This window comes from Apostichopus japonicus, chromosome 8, assembly GCF_037975245.1.
Source record: "Apostichopus japonicus isolate 1M-3 chromosome 8, ASM3797524v1, whole genome shotgun sequence".
Classification (NCBI taxonomy): domain Eukaryota; kingdom Metazoa; phylum Echinodermata; class Holothuroidea; order Aspidochirotida; family Stichopodidae; genus Apostichopus; species Apostichopus japonicus.
The window spans coordinates 28,875,696-28,893,363 of record NC_092568.1 but is presented as its reverse complement, the minus strand read 5'-3'; the positions used below and the strand labels follow the sequence as shown (position 1 = coordinate 28,893,363).

The 17,668-nt window shown below is 37.3% G+C and overlaps 2 protein-coding genes across 6 annotated transcripts in view; one reads left to right on the top strand and one right to left on the bottom strand.

The window, feature by feature from the left end:
• Nucleotides 1–1,270: 1,270 nt before the first annotated feature.
• On the top strand, nt 1,271–3,072 carry LOC139970556 (ly6/PLAUR domain-containing protein 1-like). The gene is made up of 3 exons (XM_071976341.1): nt 1,271–1,292; nt 2,313–2,435; nt 2,840–3,072. The coding sequence occupies exons 1-3, from the start codon at nt 1,271–1,273 to the stop codon at nt 3,070–3,072; spliced, it is 378 nt and encodes a 125-aa protein (XP_071832442.1).
• A 3,668-nt stretch (nt 3,073–6,740) lies between these two features.
• The window catches only part of LOC139971468 (poly [ADP-ribose] polymerase tankyrase-like), a 57,436-nt gene continuing 46,508 nt past the window's right edge, over nt 6,741–17,668 (bottom strand). For 4 of the 5 annotated variants that reach the window (XM_071977961.1, XM_071977964.1, XM_071977963.1 and 1 more), the window contains exons 43-49: nt 17,446–17,536; nt 16,906–17,083; nt 15,849–15,962; nt 14,328–14,527; nt 13,762–13,854; nt 12,811–12,934; nt 6,741–11,156 (exon numbers count right to left, since the gene is read on the bottom strand). In XM_071977961.1, coding sequence (XP_071834062.1) covers nt 11,029–11,156; nt 12,811–12,934; nt 13,762–13,854; nt 14,328–14,527; nt 15,849–15,962; nt 16,906–17,083; nt 17,446–17,536 — 928 coding nt within the window. In that variant the 3' untranslated portion in view covers nt 6,741–11,028. The remainder of the gene's footprint in view (nt 11,157–12,810; nt 12,935–13,761; nt 13,855–14,327; nt 14,528–15,848; nt 15,963–16,905; nt 17,084–17,445; nt 17,537–17,668) is intronic. The other variant, XR_011794393.1, reaches the window with a different exon arrangement.

Below are 17,668 nucleotides of genomic sequence, written 5' to 3'. Positions count from 1 at the left end.
TTTGTACAAATATTAAAACCTCTTATTACGGCTACTATAAAACTTCGATATCATAAAAAAAATACAATAAATATGCTCGAGGGAGGGGGCAGTCTCCCCCTTCGCCCCCTGGCTACGCGCCTGTGGTTAGAAATCTTGTAGGAAACAGGCCAAATGGAAACCAATTGAACCCATATCAATGTGGATCATATATATGATTGTACGTACTTACACTCATACACAAGAGATGTACAGACATTATGATAATAATCATGAGTGACAACACATGCTATACGGTCACAGGTCACAGAAACGACCACGAAGAGTCATTTACCTCATGCAGAATGTGTTGGATGAAGTTTTAGCCACCGCCAAATATGATTTGGATAAATAATCTCACGCATTATTTTCTATTTATAGCCACACAAAAAGACTATGCCACCAAATATTGGGGGGGGATATTAGATACTATATCCCCCACCTAAAATATTGGGGGGACATGTCCCCCTCCCCCCCCCCCCCCCATGATCGCCGCCCATGCATAGGCCTATAACCGTGCCCAATTGACACACTACTAATCGCCAAAGTAATGTAGTATTTTGACTAGCTAAAACCCTGCCCATCATTGGACAGCTGATACGTTGGTCATTCATGGCACATTCAATTTTCCGCATCATGACAATAACAAATGTTGCCTGAAGTTATCGTTACCAGCTGTAAACAAATCTCTTTATTCCATAGAAAAACAATTTCGTCACTGTTCCTGGGAGGCCTACAGTGGTCTAAAAATTCCTCAATTGACCCATCTACTTCCAATGTGAACTCTGACTTCCTACCCCCTCCCGCAAGAAAATAAAAGATCTTGTTTGATATCATGTCCAAACAAACAAAACAGTCTGTTTCTTTTCGGCTCTTTCCTGATAGAAACAGACTTGAGCGGAGGCCTTCATGGATATATGCCACCTTACACAAACTACATTACGCAATCGCCAAGGGTTACTAGTATACTATACTAGGATAGTATAACACTACAGTAACAGTATACTGCACTGGTGTTATCCATAATTTTCTGTGTTTCTGTAGTGTTAGTACTAGTACTACGTTAGTGCAATATCTGCACTGTGAGTTTGAATCAGGTGAAGCATTAACAGAGCTGTTTTTGATGATTTCGAAAAGATACACAGATTGCTACGTTCCGCGTTTGTATTTGTGCTCATACAGTGTCTTACTTACTGTATTCGTGTTGATAAACGCTTTGCATTACGGTATGTATTGTATTTGTATGTAACCTATGTCGGCTAGCCCTAGGTACAGTAGGTGCTAATTAACTCAGGCCTATACTATAGTACAGAAGTACTAGTACAGAACTAGTAGTAGTGCTAGTACAGGTAGATTAGCCAACTAGGCCTAAGGTAGAAATGTAAAGACAAATCAGGCTGTATGACAAACGTAAGGCCGAACTTTGTTCAAGCATAACCCACTATAACTTTTATAAGGTCTAATAAGTATGGTGGTTTGCATCTAAATGCAGGCACATTACGTCTATGCACAGTTAAATCGCAATATATACTAATCATACTAATTACTAGCAGAGATGCAGAAGCTGCAATATCCAATACTGTTTGTTATTATGTGTGTGTAATGAATCCACTGCAGTGACACTCCTTACATAACTTTAATAATCATTTGGAACAAAACATCACGAGGATGGTTGTCACCTAGTGACTAGCTATATGACTTTTTAGTAGCATTTTTGATCATATTTTCAGCTAATTGTGACACATCCTTGAGATGAAACAAATAGTTGATCAATGGCAGTTAATGTAATTTTAGACAAATTTTTAGACCAGAAAATAAAGATACAGCTTGACTGGAAAATTGAGATTGTGAGATCTCGAAATGCAAAACATGAAAAGGTCCTAACAGGTGGTCAATTGCCTAGGGTTGGCAAAGTTTTCAGTGTAATACATGAATTGATGTATTACATAAGATTCCAATTCAAACTCTTGTATTCAAGTTCCCTGCTAAACAATATGATACATTAGATGTTAATTCTGTAAGAAAGACCCTGAAAGACTAATCAGCTTTTTCAGCTCACACCCAACAATTTCTTTGTTTATGGTTGCCTCAGTATCTTCGTTACAAAGTTGCAGCTGAATGCTGATTACGTTCATTTGGTGATATAAACAACTAATTAACAAGGCTGCTATCTTTTTTCCAGTTTCTTGGTGTTGTCGGTGAAAAGTGCTGACCAAACTCAAAATGCTGCTTTAAGTTAGATCATATCTTACATGATTGTGATTCTCTCTTGTTCAAAACTATTCTTCTTCAAGGTCATGGACTGCAGTGCTACAGTTGTTCTAAAGAAGATGGCAATGAATTTTGCATTGGAACGGATCACATCAGCAGTTGTTCTAGAAACCAGGACCGATGTCTGACACAAACCATTTACTCTGGTAAATCCATTCTCTTGCACTAAAAATTTCAGAAGGATAATCAAAAGCACTAATGCTACATGGCTTCATTGGATCAAACAGCTGTTAGTTTTAGCAATATGAACAAAGTGGTGGTGGTTTCTTGGCTACTGGGCCTAACATTGCGGTGCGTCCTTTCATTTGGGCAGTACTCACTAAATTATCAGATGCTTTTAATTTGTCCTTAATGGTGCTTTGTTGGAAAGATTTATGTTGATGATAGTTGAAATCTTTTGGTATTTGGAATGAAAGTAATCGTCTTGAATAGCCATCAGATCTTGCGTTTTGCATATTAGTAGGACTTCCCGTGGTATATAAGTTTTTATCGTAATTTTATGATACTTTGAATCATTCACGATAATTTCTGCTTTGTTTTGGGCTTTCAGAAGAGAGAGGCAAACTGAGAATTGATAAGTACTGTGCTTCACAGGCAGGATGTGAGGCTGCAACTGCTCAGCTGGGGAAGCTTTACTTTTGTGACAAATCCCGTCAGGGATGGGGTTGCCTGACATGCTGCGAGGAGGATCTGTGCAATTTAAGCAAGGCAAGCAGCAGCAGAAAACCATCGGTCCTGTTGGTTGCCATGGGTCTCTACATCGTAAGACAAATGATTTACTGAATCAGCTTTCTTATTGTTGCATGCCTTGCATGGATTGAAGGTCACAATATCTGTATATTTGATGTTCAGGTGTTGTCATCACGTTTGAATCTGCTGTACAATTCAGGGTAACATATTCACAGCAGTCAAATAAACCTGCTGAAAAAGGAAAAATAGAATTCATTTTCATTTTGCAGATTGCAATTATAGGTTATAAGAAATGTCCAAATTTATCTATGGAACAACTTGAATGGAGGCTGTTGAATTTGAAAAAGCAAGTCACACAGAGTGGTGCTAAAAATCTAGTTATTATCTATTTATTAGACATTTGTAGCAGTAGTAAGGCAATATTTTTAAATGTGCTACCAAACTTCTCTCTATATAGATCATGTCCACAGTGTGGGCAATGTCTTCATACTGTCCTGCCCTCACCTTACTATTAATTGGACATATTTTTTAATTTGCTGACAGCAAACAGTAGTTGAAATAGGACCTTTGCACAGGTTGGCTTCCCCAATTCCCAGCCCTGTTCCCTCCATGATTCCCTCAGAAGTTGGGAACAATCCTGTTGGTAACAATCCTGACTTTTTTTTGTTTTGTGTTTTGTTAAAAAGTGGTGGCAGCATTTGTTTTCATATTTTAATGATATCACCATTCACATGCAGTTGTGCAATGAAATCTCAACAATGAAAGCTTTAGCTAGACATAAAATGACATTGTATCTTCAGTGCATTTTTAATGAGGGCATTTTTAAGCTAAATTTGTTAACATATATATATATATATTTCTACTTATTGGAATAACCAGTATTTTGATGTATGGGGAAATTTTTGGCATCGTAAGTAATTGATGGTATTAAAGACAGACTCTTATGTGAAGCTGGGTCAATTTTCTCTATGTATGTGCTATGCTTATGTCTTCAAGTTTCCACCTGACAGTATACAAATTCTGTATAAAAAATTCAGTTTACAAACTTCAGTATACAAAATTCTATATACAACATTCAGTATACAAAATTCTGTGCTATTATACGTCTTCCCTTGGGTGTATCCACTGAAATGCACTTTGTCCACTTTACTATACTAACAATATTTCCATTTTGTTCAACTTTCATATAGGTTTAGAAAGGTTCCTCATACAATTTTTACACATTTGCTGAATATTTCATATGAAAAGTTGTATCTTTCATGGTGCTCAGAGAAGTTTTCTCTCAAGAAAGTGTGTGGGAAATTATACAGTTTGACTGAAATTCCATCACACAGCAATAACTTAAAAAACATAGAGAAAATTTGAGAACAGACATCTTTTTTTGGAGGTCAAACTTAACCTCGACCAACAACACCCTCACAGTAGTCTAATTTGCATATTAACCAAGGGGTACCAGTGCATTGCTAATAGCAAGTGATTAGGCTTATTATATGCTATGTGGTTATTAGTTGGCAACAAGCCAAGAGTGTTTTGGTTTTAGAGTATTCCTACTGATCACATGACACAACACAACACCTTAGTAAAGTGTGGAACTGAATTAAATGCGAACTGTACTCTTGTAGTTAAACCAAGAGTGTTTTGAATTTAGTGTTCCTACTGATCACATCACACAACACCTTAGTAAAGTGTGGAACTGAATTAAATGTGAATTGTACTCTTGTAGTTAAAAATTAGTCATTCCTCAAGCACACAGCTTACAAAGCAACACTTTACATATATATTCAATTGACTAGTAGACTGCCTTGTGCATTTGTGTATTTCCTAAGAGGTTCTTTTGCACATCTGTAATTAATACAGATATTTGCATGCAAGCAATTATGTATGTAATGTGTATTGTTATGAGGTGCTGGCATATTAAATGCTTTAAATCCTTTTTTTGGTTATATGTCAGAAATTACAAACATCTTTCAAATTTATTCATTTGATGTGTATGGGGAGGTCAATAGTTGGCGCTCAGGACTTGAGGTCACTGTTTGGAGAGGTACCTGGGATCACTGCGGTCACTGATTCTGACCCAATTCCAGCCATTGGAAATTATTTTGATACTCTGACAGTCACTTTTCTCTTACTGATTTACTTCTAATTGTTTCCCCTGTTTGAGAATCGATACAAAAAATGCCAATTTATGTGAGTCGTTTCATCTAACGTTCCTTGAGCCATTTCAAACAATTAGATATTTCAAACAAATAGATAAAATTAATTGTGGAAGTACTGATGTCTATCTTAGTTTGTTGATTATTATTTCAACAGAAAACTGTTGTATTTATTTTCATTATCACCTTGATTTGCATGTGAATTCAGTCCTATATTATTCAAGTTATTATGGAGTGGAAAGCAGTTGCTACAAATAAACAGTTGTGTATTTAACATTGCACATTTCTTTGTCACTCTTCTCTAGTTTGGCTCTAATATGTTTAATTTATAAACTTAACTAGCCCAGAAAGATTGCTTGGTGGGAAAATTTTTTTCTATCAGTAAAACCATTGTATGATCATATTTCCTTTAATGATATGTGTCAAATTTCATTTCTCACAGCTCTAAATGGTACTCTGGTCTCTTGAAATGTTGAGTGTTACCTGGCTTAGTTTAATGTCTCCACTCCACTCCCCGCCCCCCCTCCTCCCTCCCAATTCCCCAACACCAGATATGCTTATCACAGCTGGATGAATGCTAATCAGTTCGGATATTTTGTCGGAGTAAGGGAGATTTACTGTTAAGCCGCCTAACTAAAACTCTTGTTGAATGTTCGCTAGATAGGACTTGGAAGTACGAGGGAGATGGGAGAGGCAAGGGCAGGGAAGATGGGACTTCTGGCTTATTAAACAATATATACTCACCTCCATAATACTTAAGTCAATTGGTTATCGAGTGGTGCAAAATGCTTAGGGTGAATTCTTGACTTTGACAATCACGACAGTATAATCTTTTAACAAACACAAATGCATGTACATTATCTAGAAAAGGCAAATTGGGACATTAAGCTGAAATGTTTTACATTAGAAATAATACATTCAAGGTAAATGAATTTACACTGCAATGGGTTTATAGCGTTGAATCCTGTGAGTAATTGATCTGGGCCAATACCAAGTAAGAGAGCTTTTAAAGGGTGTGAAGACTGGCGCAAAAAGAAACGTCTAATGCCGGTAATCTGACCTAGTTTCAAATGAGGTGTAACAGAAGTGTTAGACACCACCATCGATCCCAGAAAATACACACAGCTTGCTACCGTCGGTAATTAGACACTAGTGTACAGTCAGTACATACAGCTGCGGTCAATACCCACAGCACAGTGTAGAAACGCCACAGCGATGGACATCTCAGGTCCAGCTAAAGATAACACAGTATCACGTTTCATTACTGTCTGCAGTTTGTAGCGACATGAACAAAACGTCACCTGCAAGCAACAGAAAGTTAACTTTTTCAGATGGCCGCACACGGTTTTGGGCGAGTTTTCAATGCCTTTAAGGAGAAAGAAAGCCGATCAACCATCATCTTTCCCTTATTGAGATGGAGCCCGATGTTTTAACTTCAAACATTTTTTCTTCAAACTTGTTTGAAATAGAAACTTCCTCAGGTGAACACTTCAATTCCAAGCATAGATAGGAACAATGTGCGGCTGTTTAAAAACGCATCTTTTGAAAAAACTAAATATTGTCATCCGTCTACAAACGCAAGAAAATACTCTTCAAGTTTAACCTGTGTGGATTTCCGATCCAACTTTATTGTCATCAAAAGTTATCAAGGTTTTACATAATTTCCCACAATTATGGGAAAATGACACCAGTTACATGATCAAAACAGAAAAGATGAAGAGTCTACGAGCTTAAGTCGTACTATTAAAAATGTTAAGACTTAATTCCCCTCAGATAAACGTAATTAAAACCACATGATTACATTCTACTGATGAATACACACAGAACAGCAAAGAAACTAATAACTAGGCCTACATACACACTATGGCCGAGAGATTGCATCAAAACAGGAAAACACAATTTTCAGACTTTTTAATGAAAAATACTATAGGCAGTCAACTCAATTTCATGGGAAAATTACAGTGAGCCAACATAATCTTTACAGAAAAATTTCACAAAAAAAAAAAAAATTAGACTGCCAGAAAAGATATCACCATTGCATAAGAAGATAAAGCCAACAATCTCAGGAGTCCCTTTTTATCTGAATCATGATCATGTGACCATAAATATCTCTCTTACTTGGTTTTCTCTAATCTTTGTTATGCACAAGACCTGTTCTCTCATTCTCACATACAAACATACTTGGGAAAAAAATTATTCATAAAAAGGAACACATTTGGAGAATATTATAAAAAACTGAATATTTCATAGAAACAAATATCATCAAAGAAATGTCGCATCAACTGAAGTTTGAAATGGGGGGTGGGCATTGGACTACCCAATGCATGTGGATTGTGACTATGCCATGCATATAAGAAAGATGATGCATATGCAATTGTCTAAATGAGGCTCTAAGACTCAACAAACCACTGCTAACCTAAATGATAAGATGAAAGTTTATGTCCTGCAGTCAGATAACCCACTTCCCCTTAACCAGTTCCACAAATATATCAAATTTTCTTCTCGTCAAATTTATACGAATAACATTTTTTTTTAAATTTGTTTGAATAACAAAGTTTATTTTTTGCCTTAAGTGGTTTTAAAACAGGTTATATGACATGAGCATGTAATTTCAAATGTCTCCTATTAGTTACTTCAATATGTTGGTGGTAACTATGAACTCCCAACCACAGGAAACCTCAAACACATGATTTTATTACAGCTTCAGAGATGGGGCTATGTATTTATATGTGTGACCTACATGGTGCACTCCTAGCCACGGGGACCTCAAACACATGCTTTCATTTTAAGTTATACATGGGTTATCTATTAATATGTGTGACTTACATGGAGCACTAGTGAACTCCTAGCCACGGGGACCTCAAACATTCATTACAGCTACCCACTTCACAGGTGGGGTTATCTATGTATATGTGTGACATACATTGTGCACTAATGAACTCCCAGGGGCCTGAAACATGGGTTACAACACTTGAAAAAGAGACAATTTATTAGTAAACAGCACATACATGTAAAAAAAGGTTAATATAAAATGGTCAGTATTCCAAAGATGGCAGAAATTGCTCTAAAAAATTTCTAGTAACAATTTTATCATTAGCAGCATTACTATTTTTAATGCCAGATTCATGCCCCTTACCTACAATGTTGATCCTATCTACTGTACAAAAAGGAAGAAATATTAGTTTTACTAAAACTGCAGCACATTCACATATTGTAGGAACATAATCCCTATTTCAAGTTATCATAATGAACACTGTAGATGAACACTGTTGATGAAAATGAACTAATCAGGAATTAAGATAATTAACTACTGCACACTATTAAGGAAAACAAATGATGACATCATATTACACCAAAGCCTTCTTAAAAAAACCCATCCCTCACCCCTTCCCCCCCCCACCCTCCCTGACTCCTATCTCCATGTCTTGATGCTCACTCAACACTATCAGTTAGCATATGGAGCAAACAAGGAATTTCAAAGGTAAAAGTTGTGTCATGGGACATTAAGTCATGAAATTTCATCTTCGTTTTGAAACATTTCTCTATCTATCGTCAGAATATAAAACTAGTTCTATTTGCCTCATGCCCTTATTCCGACTTTGATTAAACCTTTCCATTACATTTCATAAATGCTACACATTCACACACACATACATTTCATACACACAAATGGTCAAAACTCCCCACAAGTGGAGATTTAACCCTTCTCGAAATAGTGACGTTTTGGTTTATTGTCATTGATAGAAGGTAGAAAAATGAGTAGGATCTTAGTGAGGCTTACAATTGGTTGAATATTTCAGGTAACAAAACAGCTTAAAAATACTTTAAAAGGAGACAATAAAGCCATAAATGAGGATAAAATATGAAACAGGAAAATATGTACTAGGCCTTCAATGACATGATTAATACTTTCGGGTTGAACATCAAATTAGATATTTGTCAACATACAAATGGAGCCCATTTTCCAGGCTTAAGAAAACTGCCAATGGTTTAGTTTGTTGTTGTGGGTATGATCAAATGAATTTACACTTAGATTGCACAAGATTATCTTTTAAGTTAAGAATACTATTCTTAGTTGTTCAGAGGGTGGCTATAAAAATAGGGCAAAAAAAAAGTTAGCTTTGTTGGCATGTCAATTTGCACAGAACAATTACAATCATCAATTCATGTTCAATTTATTTTCAACTTCCTTGGGTTTTCTTTAAAAAATATTACAACAGCAAAGAGAAATAATAATATACTAAAAATACTACACATGCAAGCAAAGAGAACTAAAAGTTTACCCCTCCTCCAAGCCCCCAACCCCCTCCCCCAACTTTTTTTTCTTCTTTTGTGTAAGTAGCTAAAGCAAAGCCAAGGATCCACCAGGTTTAACAGCGGAATGTGCAAATAATGAACACAAACGTAACAAGTAAAATTATTAACAAATCTTGATATGGTTATAGATGTTTTTCTTTTAATCTTTAATATAACAGTTATTAGTAAGCATTTGTAGAAAAGCATTTTCACTAAACTGCTTTTAAACTTCCGGTGTATATCTCAATAGAAAACCATTTTCTTTTCGTTTTTGAGGTATTATTCAAAACCCAATTCAATTTCCAGCAGGAAATTGGTGTACATGGGAATAGAATGACATTAATGAATGATTATGAAAATGACAGAAACATTGTTAATGGCATATTTCAAGAAAAAAATGATCTCTTAAATGCTAAAAACATTCCTGATCAACATAGTTTCTCACAGGCAAGGCCCCAATTTTCATCAAATCCTGAAAAATTGTTCATTATGGTTGAAATTTTGGGATGAAAATGTAACAATGGATCATCCTTAGCTCATAGACTGAACATGCTTTTATTTCACATAAGTGCTATCATCAAAACAGATTCATCTCACCACCCTATCTCCTCCTCTCCTGTTTTGGCTACAAAGTTGCAAAATAATTAGCAACTATATACCATGAAAAATATCTGTTACATACTAAATACAATTGTCTGCACAAGGGATCATTTATCCCTTATGGACTAAACACAACTGTCTGCACAAGGGATCATTTATCCCTTATGAACTAATCACAACTCTTTGCACAAGGATCATTTATCCCTTATCTTATGAACTAATCACAACTGTCTACACAAGGGATCATTTATCCCTTATGAACTAATCACAACTGTCTGCACAACAGATCATTTATCCCTAATGTACTATATACAACTGTCTGCACAAGGGATCATTTATCCCTTATGTACTTATCACAACCTTTGCACAAGGGATCATTTATCCCTTATGTACTTATCACAACTCTATGCACAAGGGATTATTTATCCCTTACACACCTCCTACAATAGTCTTCTTTGTACTCTGGTTCCCATTTTGAGCTATTCAACTGTTCATTCTAACAATTACAACATGTTTCAGACTACATCCGTAATTCAACAAAAGGGACCATCCTGCATCTCACTAAAGTCTCAATTGCAACAAAACACAACAAAATCACAAGCTCTGATGAAATTAGTTTGACAGAATGTTGGCTGTTCAATTGAAAAGGGAAAAAAACATCCAGTAATTTAAACACGTGGATCAAAGACATTCACACAAATAGTTTTCCATCACAAGGAGAAAAGAGAGAAAGAATCCGCCCTCACCATCCCCCCCCCCCCAGAAAAAAAGAACAACACCTAAGTAAAACTATAAAAAGTTGACAAATTACTTTTCTCTCATCCACATGCCTCATATCAAAGTATGGCGCTAACATGCCGTCACCACAAAAAATTTTAAACCGAAATACCACCCATTAGTTGACTTGAAAAACCCACCCTTATTCAATCTATGTACAATTCTATTCACATCAAATTACAAGGGGGAGCAGCGCCTTGCCTACTGGATCTTGTTCGTCACTTTAATGTTCCTCTTGGTTAAACTGCAGCAGATACCTTAGACGTACTTGGGAATCCTTCTGCACGACGTACTCGTTGAATTCCAGGCTGCTCTTACCCTGGATCAGCTTCCCCATAGATATCACCACACCTGAAAGTTTTTACAAAAAAGTATTGCAAATCGAGAATAAGCTTCTTCTTACAACCGTACATGCAACGATGGAAATTTTCTTCAAATGCCAAAACAACAAACAAATAAAACAGAAAGGAACATATCTGTTGTAATTAATGAATGTTAAGATGGGGAGGGGGGAAGGTGGGGGTTGGATGGAACGAGTAATTAGCAAGTATTCTGTCCGTGGGCAATTCAATCAAAAAAAATATTCTTATGTAACACCATACATCACTGTGTAAAAGATGTACCTAAGAAGTGAATTTTGTTTGTATTTTTCTTTTTCTTATTTTTTTCTATTTCTTTTTCAAAATAATTTAGAACCATTACGCATATCTGTTTATCACAACCAAGTCCAGATTGTGATACGATGGAGAAACATAAATTTTTGCCGGTGTGCTCATTGTAGTAATAACATCCACTCTAGTGCATTTTGGATTGTACAAACTAATGGGCCAAATCGTGTACATTCAGGTGCTGGCAACAATCACTCTATCGATTTCTGGACATTACATAGGTAGAGATCTTTTGCTTGTACAAACTAATGGGCCAAACCGGCTTACATTCAGGTGCTTGCAACAACCACTCTATCGATTTCTGGACTTTACATAGGTATAAATTTGTTGCTAGTACAAACTAATGGGTCAAACCGGTTTACATTCAGGTGCTTGCAACAACCACTCTATCAATTTCTGGACATTACATAGGTAGAAATCTGTTGCTTGTACAAACTAATGGGTCAAACCAGTTTACATTCAGGTGCTTGCAACAACCACTCTATCAATCCTGGACTTTACATAGGTAGAAATCTGCTTGCTTGTACAAACTAATGGGTCAAACCGGTTTACATTCAGGTGCTTGCAACAACCACTCTATCGATTTCTGGACTTTACATAGGTATAAATTTGTTGCTAGTACAAACTAATGGGTCAAACCGGTTTACATTCAGGTGCTTGCAACAACCACTCTATCGATTTCTGGACATTACATAGGTAGAAATCTGTTGCTTGTACAAACTAATGGGTCAAACCAGTTTACATTCAGGTGCTTGCAACAACCACTCTATCGATTCCTGGACTTTACATAGGTAGAAATCTGCTTGCTTGTACAAACTAATGGGTCAAACCGGTTTACATTCAGGTGCTTGCAACCACTCTATCGATTTCTGGACATTACATAGGTAGAAATCTGTTGCTTGTACAAACTAATGGGCCAAACCGGTATACAATCACTTGCTTGAAACAACCACTCCATCGATTTCTGGATTTAACATAGGTAGAAATCTGTTGCTTGTACAAACTAATGGGCCAAACCGGTTTACATTCAGGTGCTTGCAACAACCACTCTATCGATTTCTGGACTTAACATACGTAGAAATCTGTTGCTTGTACAAACTAATGAGCCAAACCAATTTACATTCAGGAGATTGCGACATCCACTCTAACGGTTTGTAGATTTGTGTTTAGGTAGAAATTTGTCCCTTGTACAACTGAGGGGCTTAAAAACATGATACTTCAAGGTAACTACTACATGCCACCTATGAATATTATCTGTTTAAGCTACTACTAGGTCTTTTACAAGACAAATGCTTTGTTTTCAAAGTTATTATATCATATTTGAAATTAGTACTTACCAGATGGCAACCTGAGGTCAAACCGTGGATCAGGGTACAGACTACCCTCCCCTTTAATGTGATGCAAACCTTCTGTAAGACCGTCTCCTGGTTTTTCAGGAATGTGTTCCTTGCCAAGGGAAACCTAAATATCAAAAAAGAAAAACAAGGATAGACATCAACTTGACCAAAGCTGTAATATAGTTATGTGCTGCTTTACAAGGTCCAAAGAAGAAAAGAGGTTCTTCACAAATTGCCTGTTCTCCTTCATTGCTAGACAGAGAATAATTTAGTATCCAACACATATTTAGTAGTACTTTGTCGTTCATCACCTTTTTAATTTTTATATCATAAATTGCAAAAAATGGTCAATCTGTGTATAAAAGAGTGCCATATGAGAGAGCATTGTGGTCAAGTGGTTGAGGCAGTGGACTTGTGATCTAAGGATTGCAGGTTCGAGTCCTGGCCAGATCATTATGTTGTGCCCTAGGGCAAAGCACTCTAATATCTCCATTGCCTCTCTTCACCCAGGTGCATAAATGGGGACCTGTGAGATAAACTGTAAGTTGGGCAATGTTTAGCTGTTGCCATTTGGAGGGATTGTCTCTATATATTTGACAGGTTTCTCATTGACCAGGGTAATATTGTGATGCGCCTTGAGCACAGTTATCGGTGGATATGTCTGCGCTTTATAAATCCTCAGTATTATTATTATTATTCCAACCATTAAATTTGGGGAGTGGCAAACTGCCTTTTTTTTTTTTGTGCTATACCAACTAAATGTGATAATTCCATGAAGAGTAGTGCAGACTTTACTGTCCAAAGGTTCTACTTATGATCTTCCACACAGGTAGTAAACAGTGAACTTCTCTCCAGAGATCGTGATAAAGTAATGTTTCGGCGTTAATTACTGTGCAATTGGCTGGTAACCAATAGGTAATGTGTCAGTTGAGATTTTGACATTTGACTTACCTCACAAAGCAGCATAAATTTGACTTTGGATGTCTTCTGGTAGGCATCGCAATACTGTAAACCTCTGCTGAATGTGTCGGACAAACGAATTCCCTGGAATAAGGAAAGCACACAGAAGCTTGTATCGGTCTTATACGATATACAGGATGTGAAAGCACAACACAAGGACGCTCCACTTAAATATTCATTAGACAAGACAACCTTTCTAGGATTAATGAAAGGCCCCAACATGATGCATGTAGAGGTGACTTCTCACACAGTGACATATGATTAACAACTAAGAAAGTTACCTCTACCAACATGAAACATGTGGAGGTAAAGTCTGACACAGTAAGCTATGATAGTTAATTGAAAAACTTGCCTCTCCAATCATGTTACCTGCAGAGGTAACTTACATAGGGACCTATCATCATGATAAATTTGCCACTCCCAACATGATGCATGTAGAGGTGACTTCTCACACAGTGACATATGATTAAGAACTAAGGAAGTTACCTCTACCAACATGATGCCTGCAGAGGTAACTTCTTTCACAGTGACCTATCATCAAGAAGCAAGAAACTTACCTCTCCCAACATGATACCAGTGGAGGTGACTTCTGATGGAGACCTGACCAGACCTCTTTTCAGCGTACTGAGTAGGTGGCCAGCTTTCATTCCGTGCCAGAGTAGTTTGTGATTACCTAGGTTTAGTGAATTAAGACGTTCTTGTTCTCCACGTCTCGTCAGTTTATATATGGCCTCAACGTTGACACTCCTGTAGACGTCTGTGGAGTTATGGACAAGTGAAATTCATCAGCAATTACTACCTCCTGGCCACTTTCTAACGATGCAATACATTCATTCTGTTCCCTTGTTTGTTACAGGAAGGGGGCAAAAAAATCTTTCGGAATAAGAAATGTTTTATCTTTAAATTCTTTGAAGTACCACATTCCAGCAGCTAACAGTGTTCTTACATCCTAACTGCTAGCTGTTACTAATATTAACAAAAACTTAAAACCAAAGAGAGACAAAAAACTGACAACAAGCTGCTAATCTACTGCAAAAAGCCTGTGTAGGTTCAATGTGTAAAAGTAAGTCAATTTCTATCCTAGCATTGTGGGCTTTGTCTGACTTGGAAGAAGAAAGATGAAGCAAGACATAAAAACTTCAGGCTCTCAATTAACTTATAAATATACATAAAACAAATACTTGACTGAATCTGATGGTCAAGGATGCTCCTTCCTCTTATCTGACTAGCCAGCTAAGGAGGATTATTGAGGGAGAATGGCTTTGTGCATCAATTGACAGGGTTGACAATAGTAAAACGTGTCAAGATTGCGGTACACTCTGGTGCTCTCCTAAACTACTTGACGGTAAAATAATATACAGTACCAGTCCGACAATTGCACAAATTGCTAAACTTGATAGAAGAAAGGAAGAAAAAAAAAGGCCTCAAACATCTGCTTGCTAAAGTCAATTTTCTACTGGCATTATTCTTGAATTAATACAAATTAAGCGTCATGTCTCTACTGGTAGGGGAAAGAAAAAAATGTCAGTATCCTTTTGTACCTACTGGCAAATGGTAAAATCCAAAGTCATTTTACTAGCAATAGCCTAACTTTCGAGGCCTTGAATGACTAACAAATCCTTCTTTCCATTTCCTTCCATTTTTTTTTTGCACAGGGAATTGTAATAAAAATAAATATTCCTTTAAATATCCTGACACCCTCAAGGCTAAGCCTGGAAACATCCCTTCTACCTGACCTTCTTCTCCCCCAATCAACCCTGTCCTCACACCCCTCTGACCTTCTTCTCCCCAATCAACCCCATCCTCACACCCCTCTGACCTTCTCCCCAATCAACCCCATCCTCACAACCCTCTGACCTTCTCCTCCCCAATCAACCCCATCCTCACACCCCTCTGACCTTCTCCCCAATCAACCCCATCCTCACACCCCTCTGACCTTCTCCCCAATCAACCCCATCCTCACACCCCTCTGACCTTCTCCCCAATCAACCCCATCCTCACAACCCTCTGACCTTCTCCTCCCCAATCAACCACTTCCTCACACCCCTCTTGCCCTTCCCAAAGAAATCTGCTCTCACCTCTGCCACTACTTGCAATCTGCTGGAGGATGAGTTGGGCTTCCTCACTATTCCTCTCCAGAGAGTCAATCTTGCATTCTAGAGCTCCAAATGTGTAATCTAAGATGTTTACATCTGTACAAGAGAAAAAACAATAAAACAAAAAAAAGCACTGTACTATGTCTCAATTCCTCTGTTTTCTACATTCGATGGGTAAACCAAAATGCAACAATGTTTGTACGTGTTACCAGTCAATACCTTGTGAGGTTATCTTCAACCTTTCCAGAATTTTTTTCACTCTAATTTTCACAATTCACAAAAAAAACTTCTCCTTAGTATACAGGGATGTAAGTGCAGCCAAAAAAAAAAAAACCGGAAAACTATTCGGAGACCCCGGGTGAATGCCGTCCTAACACATCCTACTCCTAACTCTGACTACTTACACACTATCGTTATGTTAGGCTAGCTCAGAAGTATTAGCGCTAACACATCCTACCCCTAGTTCTTACTACTTACACACTATCGTTATGTTAGGCTAGCTCAAAGTTACGAATACGTCGCAGCGAACTCCAGAATAAAAAACAGTCTCACATTCGAATGCGATCACAAATATCGACTTTCATATGCGTATCCCTTAGATTTCCGCCGCTCACAAATATCACAAGCGTTAATTCCGAAACTTATATCCAGCACCAGCAGTTACGAAGATATTAACTAGCAGTTCAATCAACGTGAATGAGGAAAGATTTTTCAACGACAGAAATGAGCTATGGCTACTTGAAGTTCGCACGTACGCAACGATGTTCACATGGCACAATGTTGTACAGTGCAATGCGACGTGTGAATGGTACTTTGGTTGATCGATGAGTGAAAATTTGAAGTTAGCTTGCTGCAACGGGCCAGGCATTTTGCCGCGTTGGGTCTTTGATATTCGTACGGAACTTTATTGGAATTCAAAAAAAAAAACGGATTTCCGTAAAAATACGGAAGAATTACATCCCTGAGTATATCTTCCCTGCCTGCCTGTTTAGTAACTGAAACACCAACAACAACAACAGCCCAGGACTGTCTAATTTACCTTTACAGTGGTATGTGGCACCGAGCAGTATTTTCCCTGTGAGTTCCAACGCTAGTAATGTTTCAATGACTCTCTCTGCTTGTTGAAGGTTCACCATAGTGTGAAGCGGCAGCATTTCACTGGGATTGAACTCTGAGTATGGAATTAACTGGTAGTAATCCATCGTAAGATCAGAAACCTAGAGAAACGAAAGGCAACGGAAAAAGCGGTGATTTAATAAATAAACATTAAAGCCTCCTCACTATGAAAAAGTGAAATGGTCACTTTGGTAACCTTGCAAAAAGTATTTGGTCATATCATATATTTGGTATATATCTTATCAACAAATTATGTCAAGCCAGACATTCAACATATCAAAAAAACATTTGGTCTGTCCTCTCAAAACCCATTGTGTACAGAGTTGTGTACATGATCTTTGATCATATTCATTGTACAGATTTATGTCTAGGATATTGAGTTGAGCTAAACTTCGAGCATGCTGTGTAAAACATTCACTTGATACACCATTTATAATCCTCAAGGGAGTTTATTTATAACTACCTTCTCCATAATATCTTGCATCTTAGCATTCTTTTTCCTAAGTTCTTCCAATCCATTTGTCTCCTCCCTCTTGAAATCTGTCAACAGACCTCTGCAAAAATAAAACAAGACAGAATATTGTTACAAATCAGTTTCGTAAAACTGGGAAAGTCGGTCTCTTGCAAACCACAATAACTTTTAGCATCTGAAATAGGCAATGAAAGCATCAGCCCCAATTCTTATA

Coding starts and splice junctions, on each gene's coding strand:
- LOC139970556 (XM_071976341.1), top strand. CDS start 1,271: ATGTCGGCTAGCCCTAGGTACA. Junction 1,293..2,312: donor GTCGGCTAGCCCTAGGTACA/GTAGGTGCTAAT, acceptor TTCTTCTTCAAG/GTCATGGACTGCAGTGCTAC. Junction 2,436..2,839: donor GACACAAACCATTTACTCTG/GTAAATCCATTC, acceptor TTGGGCTTTCAG/AAGAGAGAGGCAAACTGAGA.